The sequence below is a fragment of the Rhinoraja longicauda genome, chromosome 3, assembly GCF_053455715.1.
Source record: "Rhinoraja longicauda isolate Sanriku21f chromosome 3, sRhiLon1.1, whole genome shotgun sequence".
NCBI lineage: Eukaryota > Metazoa > Chordata > Chondrichthyes > Rajiformes > Arhynchobatidae > Rhinoraja > Rhinoraja longicauda.
Window position 1 is genome coordinate 87,686,650 of NC_135955.1, and position 19,262 is coordinate 87,705,911.

Below are 19,262 nucleotides of genomic sequence, written 5' to 3' on the forward strand. Positions count from 1 at the left end.
TAAAAGGTTGGATTGAAGCCCTGAAACGCATCTTCAGCCAGATGTGCTAATTATCCTGTACTGCGTCCTGAGATTCCCACCATAACATTCTTCGTCTCTGACTAAGTCAGTTTATGCCTTATGATATGCAGCCAGGACTCAAAGGTCATCTTATCTCATGATCTAGAATTACTTGCGTTTTTCTGTATCTATCTCGAGTTGTATATTTTTGCTTCATTTCCTGTAATAAGTGTGTCAAATGCCATTTATTGGTCTGCAAATCTTTTACTCAACTATTTTTTTTACTAGGGATTGAAATGCAGCCTTATGTTCCAATGGTCTTGCACCAGCTGATGGAAATCATCAATAGGCCAAACACACCAAAAACATTACTGGAAAATACAGGTAACTCGAGTAACGATGTTGTAGCATAATTTGTTGCACAACGTGATTAGGAAGTATATTTTAAGAAGCTGGAAATATTTTGGGGTGAATAAATAAGCACACATTTTGCTGCTTATTGAGAAAGAAGTGTTTGTCTGTTGGTAATGCTTCAAGTTCAGTTCCATCACTTTGTTTCACGTTAATTCTTCATAACGGTTCTTAGGATCTACTCCCATTAAAGATTGCTCATCTTTGTTCATAAAATTTCATGTTATATTTCACTCACTATGGCAGAGTAACTCTCAAATTTAGGAGTGATGAACATCAGAAATCATTATAAAATTCACATATATATTTTGAATGGAATCTTGGCCGAATATTTGCCTGTAAATAAATGCAAATACTTTGGAATATTGCATTAGTTTGAGGTTTGTAAATATATGACTGTTAGAATGAGCTGTGAATTTAGTCTGCTTCACGGCCTGTTTGATCAGAATAAAATCAAATCATCCTGAGAAATTATTGATAAAAGGTAAATTGTTCACATGTGTAGACCTTTTAGATTTTAGTATCAACCCTTGCAAGATCTATCAATTTTTTTGACTAAGAAAGTGTTTTACTTAAGAGCTCCTGACATTAATAGCAAGGCATATTGTTCTTCCCTATTTGTCTTGAGGTAGTTGTAACTACTAAGTAGCCTGTCGGCCATTGTAACCCCATTGCTGAAGGTCACGCTAGCTAAACTGAGTGAGCATGGAAGATTTCAATAATTGACTTTAATGATCCAGGGGGGGACTTTTTAGAACAATTCCGTTAGTGGTTTTTAAAGTGGCTGGTTTTAAATTCCTGGTTTATTTAATAACTAAGTTCTTGGATTTCTTGGTTAAATTTGAACTGATACCTCAGTATTACTCAACTACCATATCCATCCATATGTTAAATTCTGCTTCTCTACTGTTGGGTGTTCAGTATGAAAATTTTGTCATTGGAACTTATGAGCCAGGTAGATTCCAACTTGATTTTTTATGGTGTCTGTGAAGCTGTTGTGTTTGCACTTGCCATTTGAGCTAGAATTTTGCATACTTTAATCTGCATTTGTTGAATATAGGGAACAATCTGTACTTAAATGTAAATAGAACATATGTATCTGAACCTTGTACAGTTTAAAATATGCTATATTGAGGCCGCTTGTGGGAAAATAAAGCTTGAACTTATGTGGCACTTCAATTACCTCAACAGGTTCTCATAGTATTTTAATACAAATTAAGTACTTTGAAGTGTAGTTACTGTTGCGATGTAATTAATCTATTTTGCATTTGTTTTGTACAGAACTTGCATCTGACATGGAGTTCATTTGACTCCTTTAGCATATATCTTTTGACAGTAATGTTGCCATGTCCAGCTTCATTGATGGTTAGAGTTGATAGAATTGGGGAATTGGATTATAAGCTTGTTCCTCTTTCTTGGCATATATATATATATATATTTATATTTGGACATCTGTGAATTAGTAGATGCGGGTGTGCTGTAAGACACAGTATTTGCACATTTCACAGCAATAAATGTGAACAAAATGTTGTATGTTTAATGAAGGATAACTGATCAATTCTTCAATACCCAACTATATTGTATTTATTTCAAAGTTTATGATTCTACAAAACATTTCATGCATGCAGGCTACCCCTGCATTACGAGGTGGGTGGAGGGGTAGGGTGCGATGCTAGAAAACAGTTAAGCTGATTTTTGTAACGCCAAGAAGCTTCATCTGCACATGCGTTAAATGACGTGAGTTAGGAACAAAAAATATTTATTATTTTTCCACATAAATTCAGTGAGAATTAATTTTATTCCATTTATTGCATTTTTGGGTAGTGATTTGTGAATTCTAGAAGGACAAATTTCCATTACCCAAATGTCAATTACACAGTATAAGACCTGTATTGTCTTAAATTTTAATAAATCACTTTTATATTCAGACATTTGTCCATATGAAGGCAGGTTATCACTTCTTTTCTGGTTATATGTTAATTGCTTGACTTTCTTAAAAAGTACATTAAGCATAATTCCTCGTTTGAATCTAATTAAACTTTATGCTAATTTTTTTTTACAATTTCATAATCCGAGGAAGCTTTTTTTTTTAAGCATGTGTTATAATGAAATTACCTGAAGGCCATCTCCAGATATTTTTGAGTGCTTTTGTTGAAATATGGGAATTTTCACAATTTGGTTACAAAGTGAGAAAAAATGATCTGAAGAATTTGTTATTATTATTCAAATTATAAACTTAATATACATGCAACATAAATGTAGCACAACTCGAATTTAATTCCAACTGGCATACCATTCAGATCAGTATATCCTACATTGAACTTTACTTTTGAATGAACATTCATCTGCTTCTCTGCATGTCTCATCAGATTGTTCATGAATGCTTGTTTTAATGAGAATGTTGCATAGTTTGTGTCTCTTGAACATAGGTTTCCCTCCTCTGCTTTATATGAATCTGCTGGATTTTTGTAATGTCCTCGTAGTTAGCTTGGATTAATCCTTAAACCATTACTTTTTCTTTCTGAATGATAACTTTCCGTGAGTTTAAAGGGGAACACTTCTAAAACACTATTTCATTTCTATCTATTAGAATCTCTATTTTGGAATTATGTAAATAGCAAGGCCTTTTGAAAAGCACACAAGAGTTTGAAGAAAAGAATTTGTGGTTTCAAATGTTTATACTACTTTTAGGAAAAATACTCTCCATCAGTAAACACTAGTTTTTAATTGTAGTTTTTGCAGGTTTTGAGAAAAATATATTTATTGCTATCAAAAGTATAATAAATGTAATCGATACTAATTGTGTAATTTCCACCGTGAAAGCTATTTTCAATTGTAATATCAAAGATTGTGCATTCCTATTTAAACATCAATATTTTCCCTGCTTAGCTCAGATTGAGTAGGTGTGTATTAGTTTAGTTTAGAGATACAGCGCGGAAACAGGCCCTTCGGCCCACCGTGTCTGCACGGACCAGCATTCCCCGCTCATTAACACTATCTTGCCTACACACATGAGGGACAATTTACACTTGTATTGAGCCAATTAACCTACAAACCTGTACGTCTTTGGAGTGTGGGAGGAAACCGAAGATCTCGGAGAAAACCCATGGGGAGAACATACAAACTCCGTACAGATAGCACACGTTTGTACGTTCTCCCCATGGGTAGTCTGGATCGAACCCGGGTCTGTGGCGCTGTAAGGCAGCAACTGTACCACCGTGCCACCCTAACATGAAACCTGGGAGCCCGGTTTTGTGGTGGTGTACTATCACGTTTCCACTTAGTGATTTCTTATTAGTGTATAACAAGTGAAAGTAATGGTATACTGCGAAGAGCTAAGGAGCTGAGTATACCATATTATGTGCAACCATTGTTTTAAAAATATAGTATAATACTGGGAGAGCTGGGGAAAAAAGCCCGGTAACATTAAAAAAAAATTACATACATTTGAAGTAAAATTACTTGCCAAATTGGCGTGCTGATTTTATGATATTTAAAATCTTAAGTTTTTTTTTTAGGTGGTTTGTTACCCTTTGATCAGTTGAGATGATTAGTTTATCAGGTGTGTTTTGGGAGTGTTCCTTCTGACGTGTTTTTATTCTTTTTTAAAAGATTGCACCATGACCTGCCTCCCTTTACTGGGTGGTAGTTAATCTGATAATCAACACAAAAAGATGATTCTTAATTTTGTTATCATACACAGATTCTGTTGATTTCTGTTTCTGAGTTATTTGTTGTTTTTTCTTTATTTTTCTCCTCCCCCTCATTTGCTCATGTCTTGGTTGGCGTTTGGTGGTGTATAACCGTGATTGCGTTACCGTAGCAATAACAATTGGTCGTCTTGGTTACGTTTGTCCTCAAGAGGTGGCCCCCATGCTACAGCAGTTTATAAGACCCTGGTGTGTATTATTCAATCTTTATTTAATTCATTTTCTTCACTCTTTCTCTATCTCTTTTCACTTATAGCAATAGTTTTCAGTTGATTGCAAATTCACAATCCTTAACCATTGCCAACCATGTGACTAATCTTGTCCTATCAGGTTTGTGATTTTTTTCAGTAGCACTGTCATATTGTATTTTTTTTTTGTGTGGCTAACAACTAACTGATGCATGGGATAAGATTGTCACATGCTTGCTGTGTTGGGAAGCTTGATTATGAACAATTTTAAAAAATCAAAAATTTACACAATGATAAATGCATGCAGAAATTTTATAAACAAAAAATAAATTTCAGTTGGCTGAGAACATGTTCTGCGATTATTAATTTTAAGGTCAAATATTTTGCAAACTGTGAAAGTCTTTGTTGTATTATAAAACGTATAATACAGCTTGTATGAATACCTGCTTGTGTTCCACCTTGTTGTACAGTCAGTCATTTGTCTTTCACATGCTGCTTAAAATTGAATGGCTAAAGTAAATCCTTTATAAGTGAAAAATTGGGTTCTGACAAAGGATGGGATTGTTGCAATGATGTATTAACTGAAGTATAATATTCTATAAAATGGAATTTGTTTGAAGGTGTTTGATGGAATAATCAAGTATTACAAAACCCATGAAGGTCTTAATCTCCATATTTTTTGCATTTAATAACTTGTGTGTTCAGTTGTGAATTTGTCAGTTAATTGACACTGACATGACTTGACTGAGCATATACTTCCAAAATGAAATTAAAGCAATTTTGTAAGACAATTGTAATGTTCTCGATTTAGTATTCTCAGGAAAACAATATCAGAATGTCTTCACAAAAAACATTATTTATTCAACTGATTTTTTATGACAGCTGTCATATTTGTAAAAAAGGAAATCAAGCTGTTAAATTGGCAGGAGCATAAACATAATTCCATTAAATGCCCTGGATTTTGTCACAATCAGTGCTTTAGTGCATTGAAAAAAATCTGTACAGAACCTCTGTTTATACACAAGCTTTTTTCAAAATTATTAAACAGGTGTACTTCCCTACGAAACATAAGGGATAATGAAGAGAAAGATTCTGCTTTCCGTGGCATTTGCGGTATGATTGGTGTCAATCCAGGAGGAGTTGTACAGGTGAGATTGATTATTATGAATCTTATGTTATATTGCAAACTTTTCAGTGGTGTTTGATGAGATTAAAAATTGGAGTAAAAAATATTACGACTAAATTTGAATTTCTGTCATGACTTCGTCTTTCAACAAAAAATGAAATGGTGTTCAACATGCCTGATGCTTGTAGATTGGTTAGCACATACAAAAAGCTTTTTACTGTAGCTCGGTACAGGTGACAATAAACTAAATTAAGATTCCATTGTAAACTTTATGAAGATTTACATTTTCTCAAAATTTGCTCTCTGTGCCCCTGCTGCCTTTACACACCACACCCACCCACGTTTCTTCTGATTAAAAAAATTAATAAACAGCATCTCTGGCAAAACATTTTTATGTCTCTTGCTTGCGTTTTAAAACTGCTGGCGATACATATGTCATGGTGAATTTACGTACTTATGCAATATCTTTAAAGAACATTACACAAGGGTTTAAAAATTGAGAAATGGGGCATTTGTCAATTCAATTTGTATATCGCGACACATTGATAGACATTAGTAGGCTAGAAGAATAAATGTGGTTATGAAAATGCGGTGATAAAAGGAGATGTGGACTAATTAAAAGGACAGCCCAAGCTACCTTGCATATACTGTGCATTTGCCACTTTTGTAATTTCTAGAGCCTTACAGATACTAAAACTAAAATGCAAAAAAAAGGCAGGAAGTCATCAATGATAGTTTTTGGGATATTGGTGCAATAACATTTTGCGTTGAATCAAGCACGTGAACTTCCTTGGGGTGTGCATGAGCTATATTGCAGAAGAGCTATATTGCAGAAGAGCTATATTGCAGAAGGGTTTGTGTGGTTAAAAAAAATACAGCATTATAGATGATGGTTTTACACCAAACGTTTCCTGAATGTTTTTGAAAACAACTCTAAGCCAATCATAAGCTTGCTTGATAATTAAAAAGAAACTCGCCCCTGGATGAAATTTCTGAGATATGTAACAATCCAACTATAAATGTCCAAATTACTTTTTTATAATGAGATAAACAATGGGCAGAATATTACGACGACTGAAACAGGCAGTGCCATTACACAGTTTCCCCTCTTACAACATTGTGAACACATTGCACAAAGCCAGGGGCTGATTCAAGGTGGAGATGTTCTTTGAATTAAAATCTGTTTACTTTGGAGAAATAAATATGTATAGGAAAAAAACTGCAGATGCTGGTTTAAATCGAAGGTAGACACAAAATGCTGGAGTAACTCAGCGGATCAGGCAACAACTCGGGAGAGAAGGAATGGGTCGGGACCCTTCAGGGTCCGCTGAGTTACTCCAGCATTTTGTGTCTACCTTCGAATAAATATGTATGCTCCCAACAACGTACAGGGAGCTAGTGGATTTAATCATTTATGCTGTTGTATTATTCACATGATTGCAAGCATGGTGTCAATCTGCCAGGAAATTGATTTTCCACCAAAAATAAATATTTGGTTGCTGGCAAAGTATAGATATTTCTGTCCTGTTTAAAATTTATATTTTGTACAAAATCATTTAAGACCTTACTTGAATATTAATCTCAAGTGCATGTTTGCTTTCATTTAGTACATCTTTTGACACTTCCTAATGCTATCAAATAACATTTACTCACCAATTTTCTTACAGGACTTCATTTTTTTCTGTGATGCAGTAGCATCGTGGATCAGTCCAAAAGATGACCTGCGCGATATGTTCTACAAGGTAATCAATGTTTTTCGGATACCAAGTGTTGGAGTAACTCAGACGGTTAGATGGCATCCCTAGAGAACATGGATAGGTTTGCAACTAATTGCAAAAATTGCAGCAGGATTTTGATCAGTTGGCCAGGTGGGCTGAGGAATGGTTGATGTTATTTAATACAGAGAAATGTGAGGTGTTGCATTTTGGAAAGTCTATCATGGGCAGGACCTATATAGTGAATGGTAGGGTTCTGGGAAGTGTTGTAGAGCAGAGGGATCTGGGGGTGTAGGTACATAGTTCCCTGAAGGTGGTGTCACAGGTAGATGGGGTGGTCAAAAAGGCATTTGGCACATTGGCCTTCAGGCTATCATCGGTCAGAGTATTGAGTGTAGAAGTTGGGAGGTCATGTTGGTATTGTATAAGACATTGGTGAGGCTGCATTTAGAGTATCGTTTTCAGATCTGGGCACCATGTTATAGGAAATATGTTCTTTAGTTTGAAAGGGTGCAGAGAGGATTTACAAAGATGTTGCCAGGACTCGAGGGTATGAGCTATACGGAGAGGTTGAGTAGGCTGGGATACTATTCCCTAGAGCACAGGAGGATGAGGGGTGATTTTATAGAGGTGTATAAAATCGAGAGGAATAGATCGTGTAGACGCACAGAGCCTCGACCAGAGTTAGGGAATCGAGAACCAGAGGACATAGGTTTAAGGTGAAGGGGGAAAGATTTTATAGGAATCTGAGGGGCAACGATTTCACACACAGGGTGCTGGGTGTATGGAATGAGCTGCCGGAGGAGGTAGTTGAGGCAAGGACTATCGCAATGTTTAAGAAGCAATTAGACAGGTACATAGTTAGGACAGGTTTAGAGGGATATGAGCCAAACGCAGGCACGTAGGTCTCTAGTGTAGATGGGATGTGTTGGTCACTGTGGGCGATGGGCTAAAGGTCCTGTTTCCAACACTGTTTGACTATGATTCTAAGGCGACACCTTTCTTCAGACTGAGGGGGGGAGAGGAGAAAGCTGGAAAATGGGAGAGGCAGGACAAAGTATGGCAGGTAATATGTCAATACAGGCATGGGGGGTGGGTATTTTTACAGTCAGATGGTTGGAGCAAAGGCCAGAGCCAAGAACAGTAGGTGTGAGACAGGTTTGAAGAGTTCCAGGTTCTGATGCCAGGGCGAAGCAAAGGTGGGGCGGGGGGAGGGAAGGAGGGAGAAATAGGTGGGAGTCAAGGTGGGGCACAATGGGGAGGGGGGGGGGGTGGAGAATGGGGGTGAGGTTAGTGGTTACCTAAAATTGGAAAATTCAATGTTCGTACCTTTGGGTTGTAAGCCACCCAAGCCAGAATATGAGGTGCTGTTCTTCCAGTTTGTGTGTAGCGCCTCTCTGGCAATGGAGGAGGCCCAAGGGGCCACAGTTTAAGAATAAGGGGTAGGCCATTTAGAACTGAGATGAGGACATTTTTTTTCAGTCAGAGAGTTGTGAATCTGTGGAATTCTCTGCCTCAGAAGGCAGTGGAGGCCAATTCTCTGAAAGCATTCAAGAGAGAGCAAGATAGAGCTCTTAAGGATAGCGGAGTCAGGGGGTATGGGGAGAAGGCAGGAACGGGGTACTGATTGAGAATGATCAGCCATGATCACATTGAACGGCTGGCTCGAAGGGACGAATGGCCTCCTCCTGCACCTATTGTCTATTAGAAAGATCACCGTCGGAAGCAACCAGGATATCCAGTCGACCTTGCTGGACCGAGCGTAAGTGTTCAACGACACTATCGCCAAGTCCATGCTTGGTCTAGCTGATGTACAAGAGGTCACATTGACAACACTGGAAGCAGAAGATGAGGTTAGAGGAGGTGCATGTGAACCACTGTCTCACCTGAAAGGGCTGCTGCCGTTTCAGGTGGAGGCGAGGGAGGAGGTGTAGGCACAGGTGTGGCATCTCTTGCAGTTTCAGGAGAAATTACCTGGGGAAGGGATGGTTTAGGTGGGAAGGGACGAGTGAACCAAGGAGTTGCAGAGGGACTGGTCTCCATGGAAGGCGGAAAGGAGTGAAGATGGGACGATGTGACTGATGGATCACGTTGGAGGTGATGGAAATGTCAGAGTATTATGTGTAGTGTCTTCAGTTTGGTTTAAGGAATTAGTTGATTTTTACTGAAGAAAAAATAATTTTAAAACACACATTTAAGCCAATTAAAAAATGGATTTGATTTTTTCATCAACTTACCTTAAAAGCTGTATATAGATTTGGGACATATTCAGTATAATTATGTACAAACGAAAGGAAGCTTGCATATATGTCTTGTGATCAGAACAGTGCTTTCAAAGTGTTATAAGAAAAGAGGCTGCAATTTACATACATCAATATACCATGGACCATAGTGTGATGATGGCAAATTAACCTGTTGGAATTATATAGGTTCAATGGTGCTTTTATTCTCACATGCGCGGTGCAAACGCACTGTGAAATACTTTTCTTGCATACAGTCCATAGCATGTTACCATACCTAAGCACATCCCCAATTAGCAAATTGTACACAAATGGTCGTCTGATCCTGCATGCAAGAGGCACAATATTTCAAAATCCAGTCCACACTCTATTATGAATGGTGCCTGTTCCAAGCAAGCCCCAGGCTGCTGCGGGTCTCCAGACGTCGCCTTCCCTTGGACATGCCGGTCGACCTGCGAACCAATATCCCTCTTCTCGCCCGTCCACCTTTGTGCCCCGGGGGAGTGCCTCGCAGCCAACCTCGAGGACATGGTAGGCCAGACCCCAGTTCCCTCTCCTCTCTTGTTGGCCTCTCTCTTCTCCGGTTTGCCTGGGTTTCAGCACTTAAGCTACAGAGAGAGGTTGAACAGGTTGGGTCTTTATTCTTTGGAGCGTAGAAGGTTGAGGGGGGACTTGATAGAGGTTTTAAAAAATTTAAGAGGGACGGACAGAGATGACGTGGGTAGGCTTTTCCCTTTGAGAGTGGGGAAGATTCCAACAAGGGGACAGAGCTTCAGAATTGAGGGACAAACGTTTAGGGGTAACATGAGGGGTAACTTCTTTACTCAGAGGGTGGTGGCTGTATGGAATGGGCTTCCGGTGGAAGTGGTGGAGGCAGGCTCGATTTTATTATTTAAGAGTAAATTGGATAGGTATATGGATAAGAGGGGATTAGAGGGTTATGGTCTGAGAGCAGGTAGATGAGACTAGGTCAGAGAGAGTGGTCGGCGTGGACTGGTAGGGCCGAACGGGCCTGTTTCCGTGCTGTAGTTGTTATATGGTTATATGGTTGTATCCGTCATTTCCGGCTCCATCCTCCTGCTCTATGGTCTTCGGGGGATAAGCACGGTTGGCTCAGCGGGTTTCCCCTTCTAAGCCCCGGACCTCCGGGTTCTCCGAGCAGGGCTTGGCTCAGTGCCTTCTCCCTGTAGCCTGTGGTCTACCTGTGGTTTTGTGGTCAGCCACAAGAGACTAGTTTAACGGCTACCCCCTGTAGGTTGTGGCCCTCCCTAGTTAATAAACGCCTGACTTCAGTAAAGTTTCATGCAAATGAATGAGCATTTAGGAGATGAGCGGATTAATTTGCAGGCTGTTGTGGGGTTGCAGGCATTTTTCTTTTTTTTTTTCAATGGGATGATTATGGAAGAAATTTGAACCAATGAGGAATAGTTGGGAAAAACAAACCTACACCGCTATTTGAATATTTTGTACAAGGAACCTTCAGTGCAATTTTAAGTTAAGTTTAAACTCATGATTGTGCTGAAAGCAGCCAACAATTACTAACAAGACTTCCAGTTTAGTTGGGTAAAGCTCACAAACACTTGATTTATGGTGCATACTTCTGTTACTAAAGTCGCTGCTGCATGATTTAAATCGGATTTTTTTTTTTGTTTCCTCCCCATTTTAGATACTTCATGGCTTTAAAAATCAAATTGGGGATGAGAATTGGAACCGTTTTTCAGACCAGTTCCCACCACCTTTGAAGGAACGCCTTGCTGCATATTATGGAGTCTAGCTGTGTATGCTGTTGTCAACTTATATTGGTGGTAATTTCTAAAGTGTATTCTTTGAACAGAATTTGGAGCTCGTGTCTGTCGAATGTGTAAAATCGTTTTCTTTGTCTCTACAGGTCTTTCAAGCTGGGAAGTCCATAGGGAGCCTCTGCACCCAGGGAAAAAAAGTTACCCTTTACGGGGGGGGAAGGGTAAACCAGTGGGACATATAGTACAATCCCAACCCTACTGGGACGGGTGGGAGGGAGGTGTTTAGCCGTCGCACTGTTCAGTCGACATTGGGGGAACGTTAAACCCTGAAGTCTTTCTCGATGGACATTTGTCTCTTCTTTTTAGAGCTTTACACCAGAAGAGAAGAAACAAAGGAAGACATCTGATCCATAAACATCATGTTTCTGACAAAGGGAAAATGCAACAAATGCAGTTATGTAGGCTTCAGAAGTGGGTTTAATTGCAGAGAGAAAATCATAATCATTAGGTTAAAAGTCGACAGCCAGAGACATGGGGGTTTTGCATACAGACTAAGGCTGAAGGTAAGAATTAAGGAAACACTTGGGGATTAATAGGTTTTTGCATGAATTTAGGAGAGCTAAAAATGACAGTGTTAGTGCAATTCAAAAGAGCAGCTTGTTTCCAAGATAGCGAACACCTATGTAAAATCATAGCTATGAAGATTTAAGTTTCTGATTAAATAACAGTTTCAGTCATAGTGAATAACTAACGATTGGTAACAACCAAAAATAGCTTGGGAAACCCTAAAATAGTTTTTTTTTCACTGAGTGGTACGTGCATATTGGTTAAGGTTTGACATATCTTTTGACATAGTTTTGCATTAAAAACACAAAAGATAGTATAAGTAATTGGTTAAAAATGCCATAGTTAAGATTTTTCTTTCTAAACATCTTTGTAGTGTACATGTTCGATTTAAGGTACAGGCATGTAACTTGGTTCACTGTGGTTAGGAGTAAGGCTGCTTTGTTTAGTGAGACATTGAGCTAGCATGCGTGCATCATAGAGAGTGGAAATGGTATGGTTTCTTTCCCACTAGAATCCTTCTAGTGGTACAGCTCAACAATATTACCAAGGTTTTTCATATAGGATTTTAATTTCTGTTAAGGTTATTCATAGGTATAACCAGTTTATAAGGATTTGAAGTATCTTTAGGATCCACTAGGGTTAAGATTGTTATTGTGTAACCTGCACAATGTAGAAAGTTGAAATCTCCATGCAAATCTGTTGCCTTTGTGCTGTCAGTGTGATGTGCTTTTTGCATGGTTATATACTATTGAAATTATAGAACCTCCATAAAAGAATTATGTAGTAAGGCAATCAAAGGCTGCATAATTAGATGACATATAAGGAAAATGTACGTGTAAGAGAAAAGTTTGCTTTATTTAGTGTTTTAATCAGACTTGATTGGTAATAATTCTGTTCAAAGCGTGATCTCATGCAATACTGTCCTTAAGCAGGATAGGTCAAAATTTCAATCTGAAATATATGAAACAAAAATTGGCACATTGGTGGCCCTTTGTGCCATTAAAGCTGCAGGAGTACAAAATGAAATGGATCCGTTTCCTTTAATTTGTTCCACTTTATGTTGCTTTCTATACTCCTTTGTGTAAATAAATCCTTTTACATTGAATTCTGTCCCTTTCCCCTAACGTGTATTTTGTTGTAAATCTTTTTTTATTTTTTTATTATTATGTACTGTGAATGTGGAAAACAAAAACTGGTACACTTGACCTTTGTAATGTGTGAGTCTTTTGTAATACGTTAACTGTCTGATCCCATGATGGTTAGAATTATTTTTCAGATGGGACACACCCTCCCCCAGGGAAATCAGCAACTCTGCTGGTCAGAGTATGGAGTGCTGCACTACTTCTGGAGGCTGCAAGGCTAGATTAAGATATACAGCAAATAATTTTAATGATTAAAAAGCCCTGACAGCTTTTTATATTTTTAAGTTTTCCTCCATCACATATTTTGCTACACCAGACGAGGAGAAAAGACTGAATGTTTGGCTGATTTTTGCTGCTTGCTTTGAAGTTTTGTGTGCAATGAATGAAATAACTAATGCACTGAAAAAACACAGGCTTTGAGTGTGTGTGCGTGTGCTGAGAGAGAGACTGAGATTGTAGCACGAAATTCTGTAGAGACAGTGTGCTTTGCACTTCATTGTGGATTGTCGTTTTTTAAAACTTTGCATGAAATAATGCCGTTTATACATTCCTTGACTTTGCCGTGTGGAAAGTGATTGGACAAGCTTGGCATTTAGTTTTTCATAACGACTGCATATTATATACAGACCCTTTAATATGCTGGTTAACTTAACACTTCAGTAAGGTCGCATCAACTTGCATGGCCATTTCCATAAGTGCCAGATTCATAAATTTCCATGTAGTATACTTTAATTGCTAATTCATAAATGATTAGAAAAAATAATTGCTCAGGTTATTACAAACAACTCCTTAGCTGCTGCTAGAAGCTAATCTAGGAGAAATGTATTTGCATGTTGTCATAGTTTTAAACCAAAAGAAACATTTCTGCTCCGTACCTTCAGTTGATTCCAAAAAGGTGAATGTGCTTCTGGTATCAAAGGGTATTTTCTTCGGGTCAGAAATTACCTAATCAGAAATAAAATTTCCTCTTAAATTTGTATCACTAGTAAAACAAAATTAAAACTTCCGCAGTTATTTGGCCTTAAATCTCTTCAATGTTTAGGAATAAAAGTTACAGTATTGCAACAGTTTGGGATAGAATTACAAACATATGTACTTCCCTGGGATGGAGGGTTTTTGAGGAGGGGAGAAAGTAAAGATCAGATTTGACAAATGAGATTCCTTGCTTGAATTATAGACACTCTGGCCATTCATTTTGTGAAGAAAACACTAATATTGCAGTAATGCAGCTGTTGGTATGTCAGGAGTAATTTTATTACTGTAATATTAAACTATAAGTGCTAAAATCAAATGTTTTTGCTTGTGATTCTCCCTTTATCCCTGTTCTTTTAATCTTATTTTTTTCTAACTCAAAACAATTTTTATACTAAAACAGTGTTCCAAATGTTTTAGTACATAAATGTTTATATTTCTCAACCTCCCGATAAGACCACCTATTTAAGTAATTGAAATATTTAATTCTGTTCCAAAGACCTAAAATGTGCAAGTTACCAGATCAGTTTTAAAAATAATATTGTTATATCAAAATCCACTAGCAGTTGAATACATCTTTATCATGTGCTTAATGAGATAAACTAACCAGGTATAATCATGGTTAAAATCATGTTGATAGAACAGGCAAACAGAAGTGCTCAGAAGGCATGTTTTATGTCCTTTTTTGCAACGACCAGCAGTATTCAGATTTGAACACCAATAACTTCAAACCTAAATTCAGTATTTCAAAGACTGACTGGGGAAATCCACAGTTATTAGCATAAGCCTATTTTCTTTGACAAATTTATTTCCTCAGCAAACCTTTTGCAGACAAACTGAACAGTCTGAGGACAGGGTACTTTATTTGTAATTGCCCCATTTGACCTTCATCTGAATGCCTAAAACTCCAATTTTATTCGCGTGCAACCTCTACGTAATTGGTTTGTAATATCCCAAATTACAACTATTTCAAGCACTTTGGAAAGAACGGAGCAAACAGAATTTAGCTCTGCTGTTATTACTTGCATTTTGTCTTCGTTTTCAGTTTTTGTTGTTTCTTCATTTAAAAATTCAGGCCATAATGGAAATTTACATGAATCGCTACATGTGTCTCATTCTGGTGTCTGTGTGGAAATGACAAATAATGCAGTATTTTTCTCTTATTTCCCCTCTGGTATACCTTGTAATTAAAACCTAAAAATCCAATGTAAGTGAATTGGCAATTTGCTAGCAAAATATATTCATATGTCTGAGCTTCTAAAATTAATAATTGAACAAATGTTACATATGTATATAGTGTTTTTTCTAAAATGAGTTAGAATCCCAAATAGCACTTTGCAATGTCTCACTTAACTGAGCTTCTGATAAATAATCACTTAACAGAGAATGCTGGAAATACTTGGGTTGGTCAACATTTGTGCAGAGGGAAACAGAGCTAATGTTTCAGGTGAATTAGTCAGACATTTGTTATGCTATTCAAGCACTTGCTGTTAAAATACAGAGCAGGTGATGTAGTTAAATGGTTCTCTGAACTGAAGCACTCTTTACATGTAGAACATCATACTGTTCTGTCTACTTTATGTTACACAGTTTAAACAAGCTCATTTCAAATTAGAATTGAGAAGTATGTTAAGGTGTGATGTTGAAAACTGCTTTAACAAATTCACGCAACTATGGATTGTAACATTTTAATTTTATTCAGTTAAGTGTGATGAATATTTTGTGCCGAGAAATTTAATTCGCAGAATCCTGTTCATTTAAATTAATTTTACTGAGTTCTTATAGCCTATTATCAACGTTCATAACATTTTAAAGTACTTGCTTGCACCCAGTTACAGAGACAGTTGGGGAATGTATGCACATCCTCCTTTGCTCCCTGATTTTAACCTAGAAATTGGAATCTTACATTTATTTCCCCGTTTCACTCCCGGATTTAAATCAATTTATGAAATTCTTGGAGAAACTTAAAAACTGAAAATGAAAAAGCTGAATTATTTTGAAATATGCATGCACAATGCATTGTTGGTGCATGATTAAGATTGATTACAGCCTCCTATTTAAAAGTGCACATGTAAAACAAAAAATGAAACTACATCCATATTGCTGAGGTTATTGAAAACGACAGATGTGTTCTGTCAGAATAATTCCCTACACCAATCAAAAATGTAAGAATATGAACATTTTTGCACAAACTAAATGCATCATGGGATATACAGCACATTATGGTTGTTCACTGTAGATGTATCATATGGTTTTGAGTGTTGGAAAAATGTTGAAGTCATGAGAATTAGTCTCATCACATTCCAGAGTATCTGCCTTTTTGGTATGCGAAAGCACGGCTTGATTTGTCTGCTCCTCACTGAATGGAGTGCTCTTTGTGTGCTGTCCTTGCAGAAACGGCCGCTGCTCTTGATGTATTTTTTCTACTTGAATATTTTTGTTGTAGAAATCTCAGGTCAGCATTTAACTGTTTTTTATATAAGCTTTTTACCTTCCCTTCCTGTATGTGCTTCCCTCTTGAAGGGTTCTAACAATGCATTATTTAGCAATGATAGATGATTCAAGTCAATCTTCCTTTACACCACTTTATCCACTCACATGATTTTACTTTGTTTGAAAAATGGTCATCATCTGAAATGGAACTTGGTGTTGTATTCACTTGCACATTTTCCACATGATCCATTCTGCAGTATTGATGGTTAAAGAAAACAATAGCCTCCAACTTCCTGCAGCCATAATATGTTAAGGATTTTGAATTAAAAATTGCATAAAGTTTGCATTAAACTGTTTTATCAGTGTCTAAATTTGAATTGTGTATTACTGCATTGTAATTGGGACCTGTGAAGAATGATGTGGATAATTTGTTAATGTAGCTGAATGTGACAGTTCTGAAGTACAATACTGTAAATGTTCAAGATATTTTGAAAGTGACTTTAATTTTTCAATACAAAAGCAGTGATGGCTTAGTGGCACTTTGGTCTTCATTCCCTGCTATTGCTAACAGCTTAAAAAGACAATAGTCTCTAACTTCTGTGGTGATATTCTAGGTTATGGGCTAGTTAGAGGGGTTGACAGCCATTAGCTATCATGGTAAATTTTAGAATTGAGAAGTAAATGCAATTATGCATGGGAGATTTCTGGATATAATGACCAAAGGATCTTTTTTGTAAAAAAGAGAGCTTCACACACAAGTAATGTGATGTTAGAATTTGTCCTTAAACCTCTCCTGCACCTCCTTCAAGCCCAATGAATATAAGCAACATTTCTTGGAAGTCTGTTTCTGAGTAAACTTGACAAAACTTCATTTGGAATAAAAATATGGTTTTAATTTTTGATAAGCTGCTGAATTTTGAAGAAAGTTTTTGGGGCCACCAAATATTTTGGATCATGCAGAGAATATATATTGTATTGATCTTATGTAGTTTTTGTAATGATAAATGTTAGTTTGTAAATTGTAGTTAACTAGTGGATGTTAATGTTAACCACTGCTAGGAAATGTATGTTCAAAATAAATCACCTTAAAGCTGACAGTTGAGTTCTGGTTTTCATCTGCAGCATTCTAGAAATGCAGTCACTTGGGGATAGTTACTGAATTAGTTTTGGGAAGGTGAATTAGCCTAGTTGTTTGTATGACTTTGCCAACCCCACAACTCCTCCTAAAACACTCACTCCTTGGTTATAAAGTGGGTAATTGTGCTGTGTTGCAATACTGTTCCATGTTGGAAGGTTAAAATTTCCACCAGTTGTCACTAACCACTAATCTATGTAATATGTATGAGAATTGATAGGACCTATGAACAAACAAATATAAATTCTGCTCACATTTTTGACATTGATATAGAAATGTTTTCAATTGATTTTATTTAAAAAATCCTTATAGGGATCTTGACCGTGCAGATTTGCAAGAATATAAATTGTAGATCCTTGATGTCAGTGTATACAAGACTCCATCCTATCACTGAATTTGCTTGAAAACAAGCATATTGTTTCCAATATGGAATTGAGGGAGTCTAAGATTTTTTTTAGATTTAGAGATACAGCGCAGAAACAGGCCCTTCGGCCCACCGGTCCCCGCACATTAACTACACCCACTAGGGACAATTTTTACATTTGCCCAGCCAATTAACCTACATACCTGTACGTCTTTGGAGTGTGGGAGGAAACCGAAGATCTCTGAGAAAACCCACGCAGGTCACGGGGAGAACGTACAAACTCCGTACAGACAGCGCCCGTAGTCAGGATCGAACCTGAGTCTCCAGCGCTGCATTCACTGTAAGGCAGCAAATCTACCGCTGCGCCACCATGTCGCCCTATTGATGCGCATTGAAAATGCTGGCATGTATTAGAATAACTTCAATGGATATTTATCTTAAGATGGACTAGATCTTTTAACTAAGTTGTTTACAAGGCAATACTATCAATTTTATTGATACAAACTGTCCTTGGGTAGGAATTAATTATCTTACATTTGAATGGTTAAACATCATAGCAGAAAATATGGGGTTCATGACAGTCTGTTTTAGTGAATCAAACATTGCTGAATGCATTGTGCAATCTTTAGATATATGAATCGCTTAAGTGGAATATTCTGATCCCTTACAAACTTGCTTAATTTTGTATGATGTAACTAAACTAAAATCATTTTTTGGATGGGAAAAATTGCTTGAGAAATTGTTTTGAATCAGAAACCATTTTAGTTTCATCATTCAGCCCATTGATGACCAGAACAACGACCATCACCATGGAGTTTCCGAGAGTTTCATCAAAGAGCAACATTATGGCTATGTACATTTATGCCTTTCGAGCAACGAAACATAAAAAACAAAAACACATTTACAAATTGAAATTAATTGACGAATCCCAAACACCATCTACAGTCTTTCCCAAAATCCAGGCATGATCTTCACCCTTGGTTGAACAGGTTAGGTGGGTCCCTTGTTACTTGTCATTTAGCAGCCCATGCCTGAATGTTGTCTACATGCTATATTCAAGGAAACTACTTCATTTGCGGAGCAGTTGCAAACAGAAGATTGTTGCACATTCACCAGCAACCGTTCTCGTTTCTGACTTTATAATGGAAGTAAGATCACAATGAAGCAGAATAAGAATCTTTGGTCTTAAGGCACAGGTCTGAGACTTCCTGTAGTGATGTCATGGGTCTGGGACTTCTGTCAACCACAACCAGGTTTATGCAAAGTTTGACTACTTGGAGAGCTTTATCCTTGATGCCTATTAACATCAGTTTTGCCAGATCGCCTTGGTGCCATACAGTCAAATTCTGCCTTGATGCCTCACCTTGGGAACTAAGCTCATCTTTGCACCCAGGTTGTGGTGGGGTCTGGTGCTGACAGTAATTTGGAAGACTCATCGCCAATTTTCCACTTGGTCAGGTAACTCAGTTTTGTATAAGTAAAGAACTGCAGATTCTGCTTTACAAAAATAAGACAAA

General features: G+C 37.4%; 1 protein-coding gene across 4 annotated transcripts in view; it reads left to right on the forward strand.

Moving 5' to 3' along the window:
• The window catches only part of tnpo1 (transportin 1), an 81,920-nt gene extending 64,561 nt beyond the window's left edge, over positions 1-17,359 (forward strand). The window contains exons 20-25 of one of the 4 annotated variants that reach the window (XM_078396601.1): positions 289-384; positions 4,235-4,310; positions 5,358-5,457; positions 7,103-7,177; positions 11,057-11,195; positions 11,279-17,359. In XM_078396601.1, the coding sequence (XP_078252727.1) occupies positions 289-384; positions 4,235-4,310; positions 5,358-5,457; positions 7,103-7,177; positions 11,057-11,164 (455 nt within the window). In that variant the 3' untranslated portion in view covers positions 11,165-11,195; positions 11,279-17,359. Of the gene's footprint in view, positions 1-288; positions 385-4,234; positions 4,311-5,357; positions 5,458-7,102; positions 7,178-11,056 lie in introns of those variants that run through there. The other 3 variants (XM_078396602.1, XM_078396600.1, XR_013547099.1) reach the window with 3 other exon arrangements.
• Positions 17,360-19,262: the final 1,903 nt, after the last annotated feature.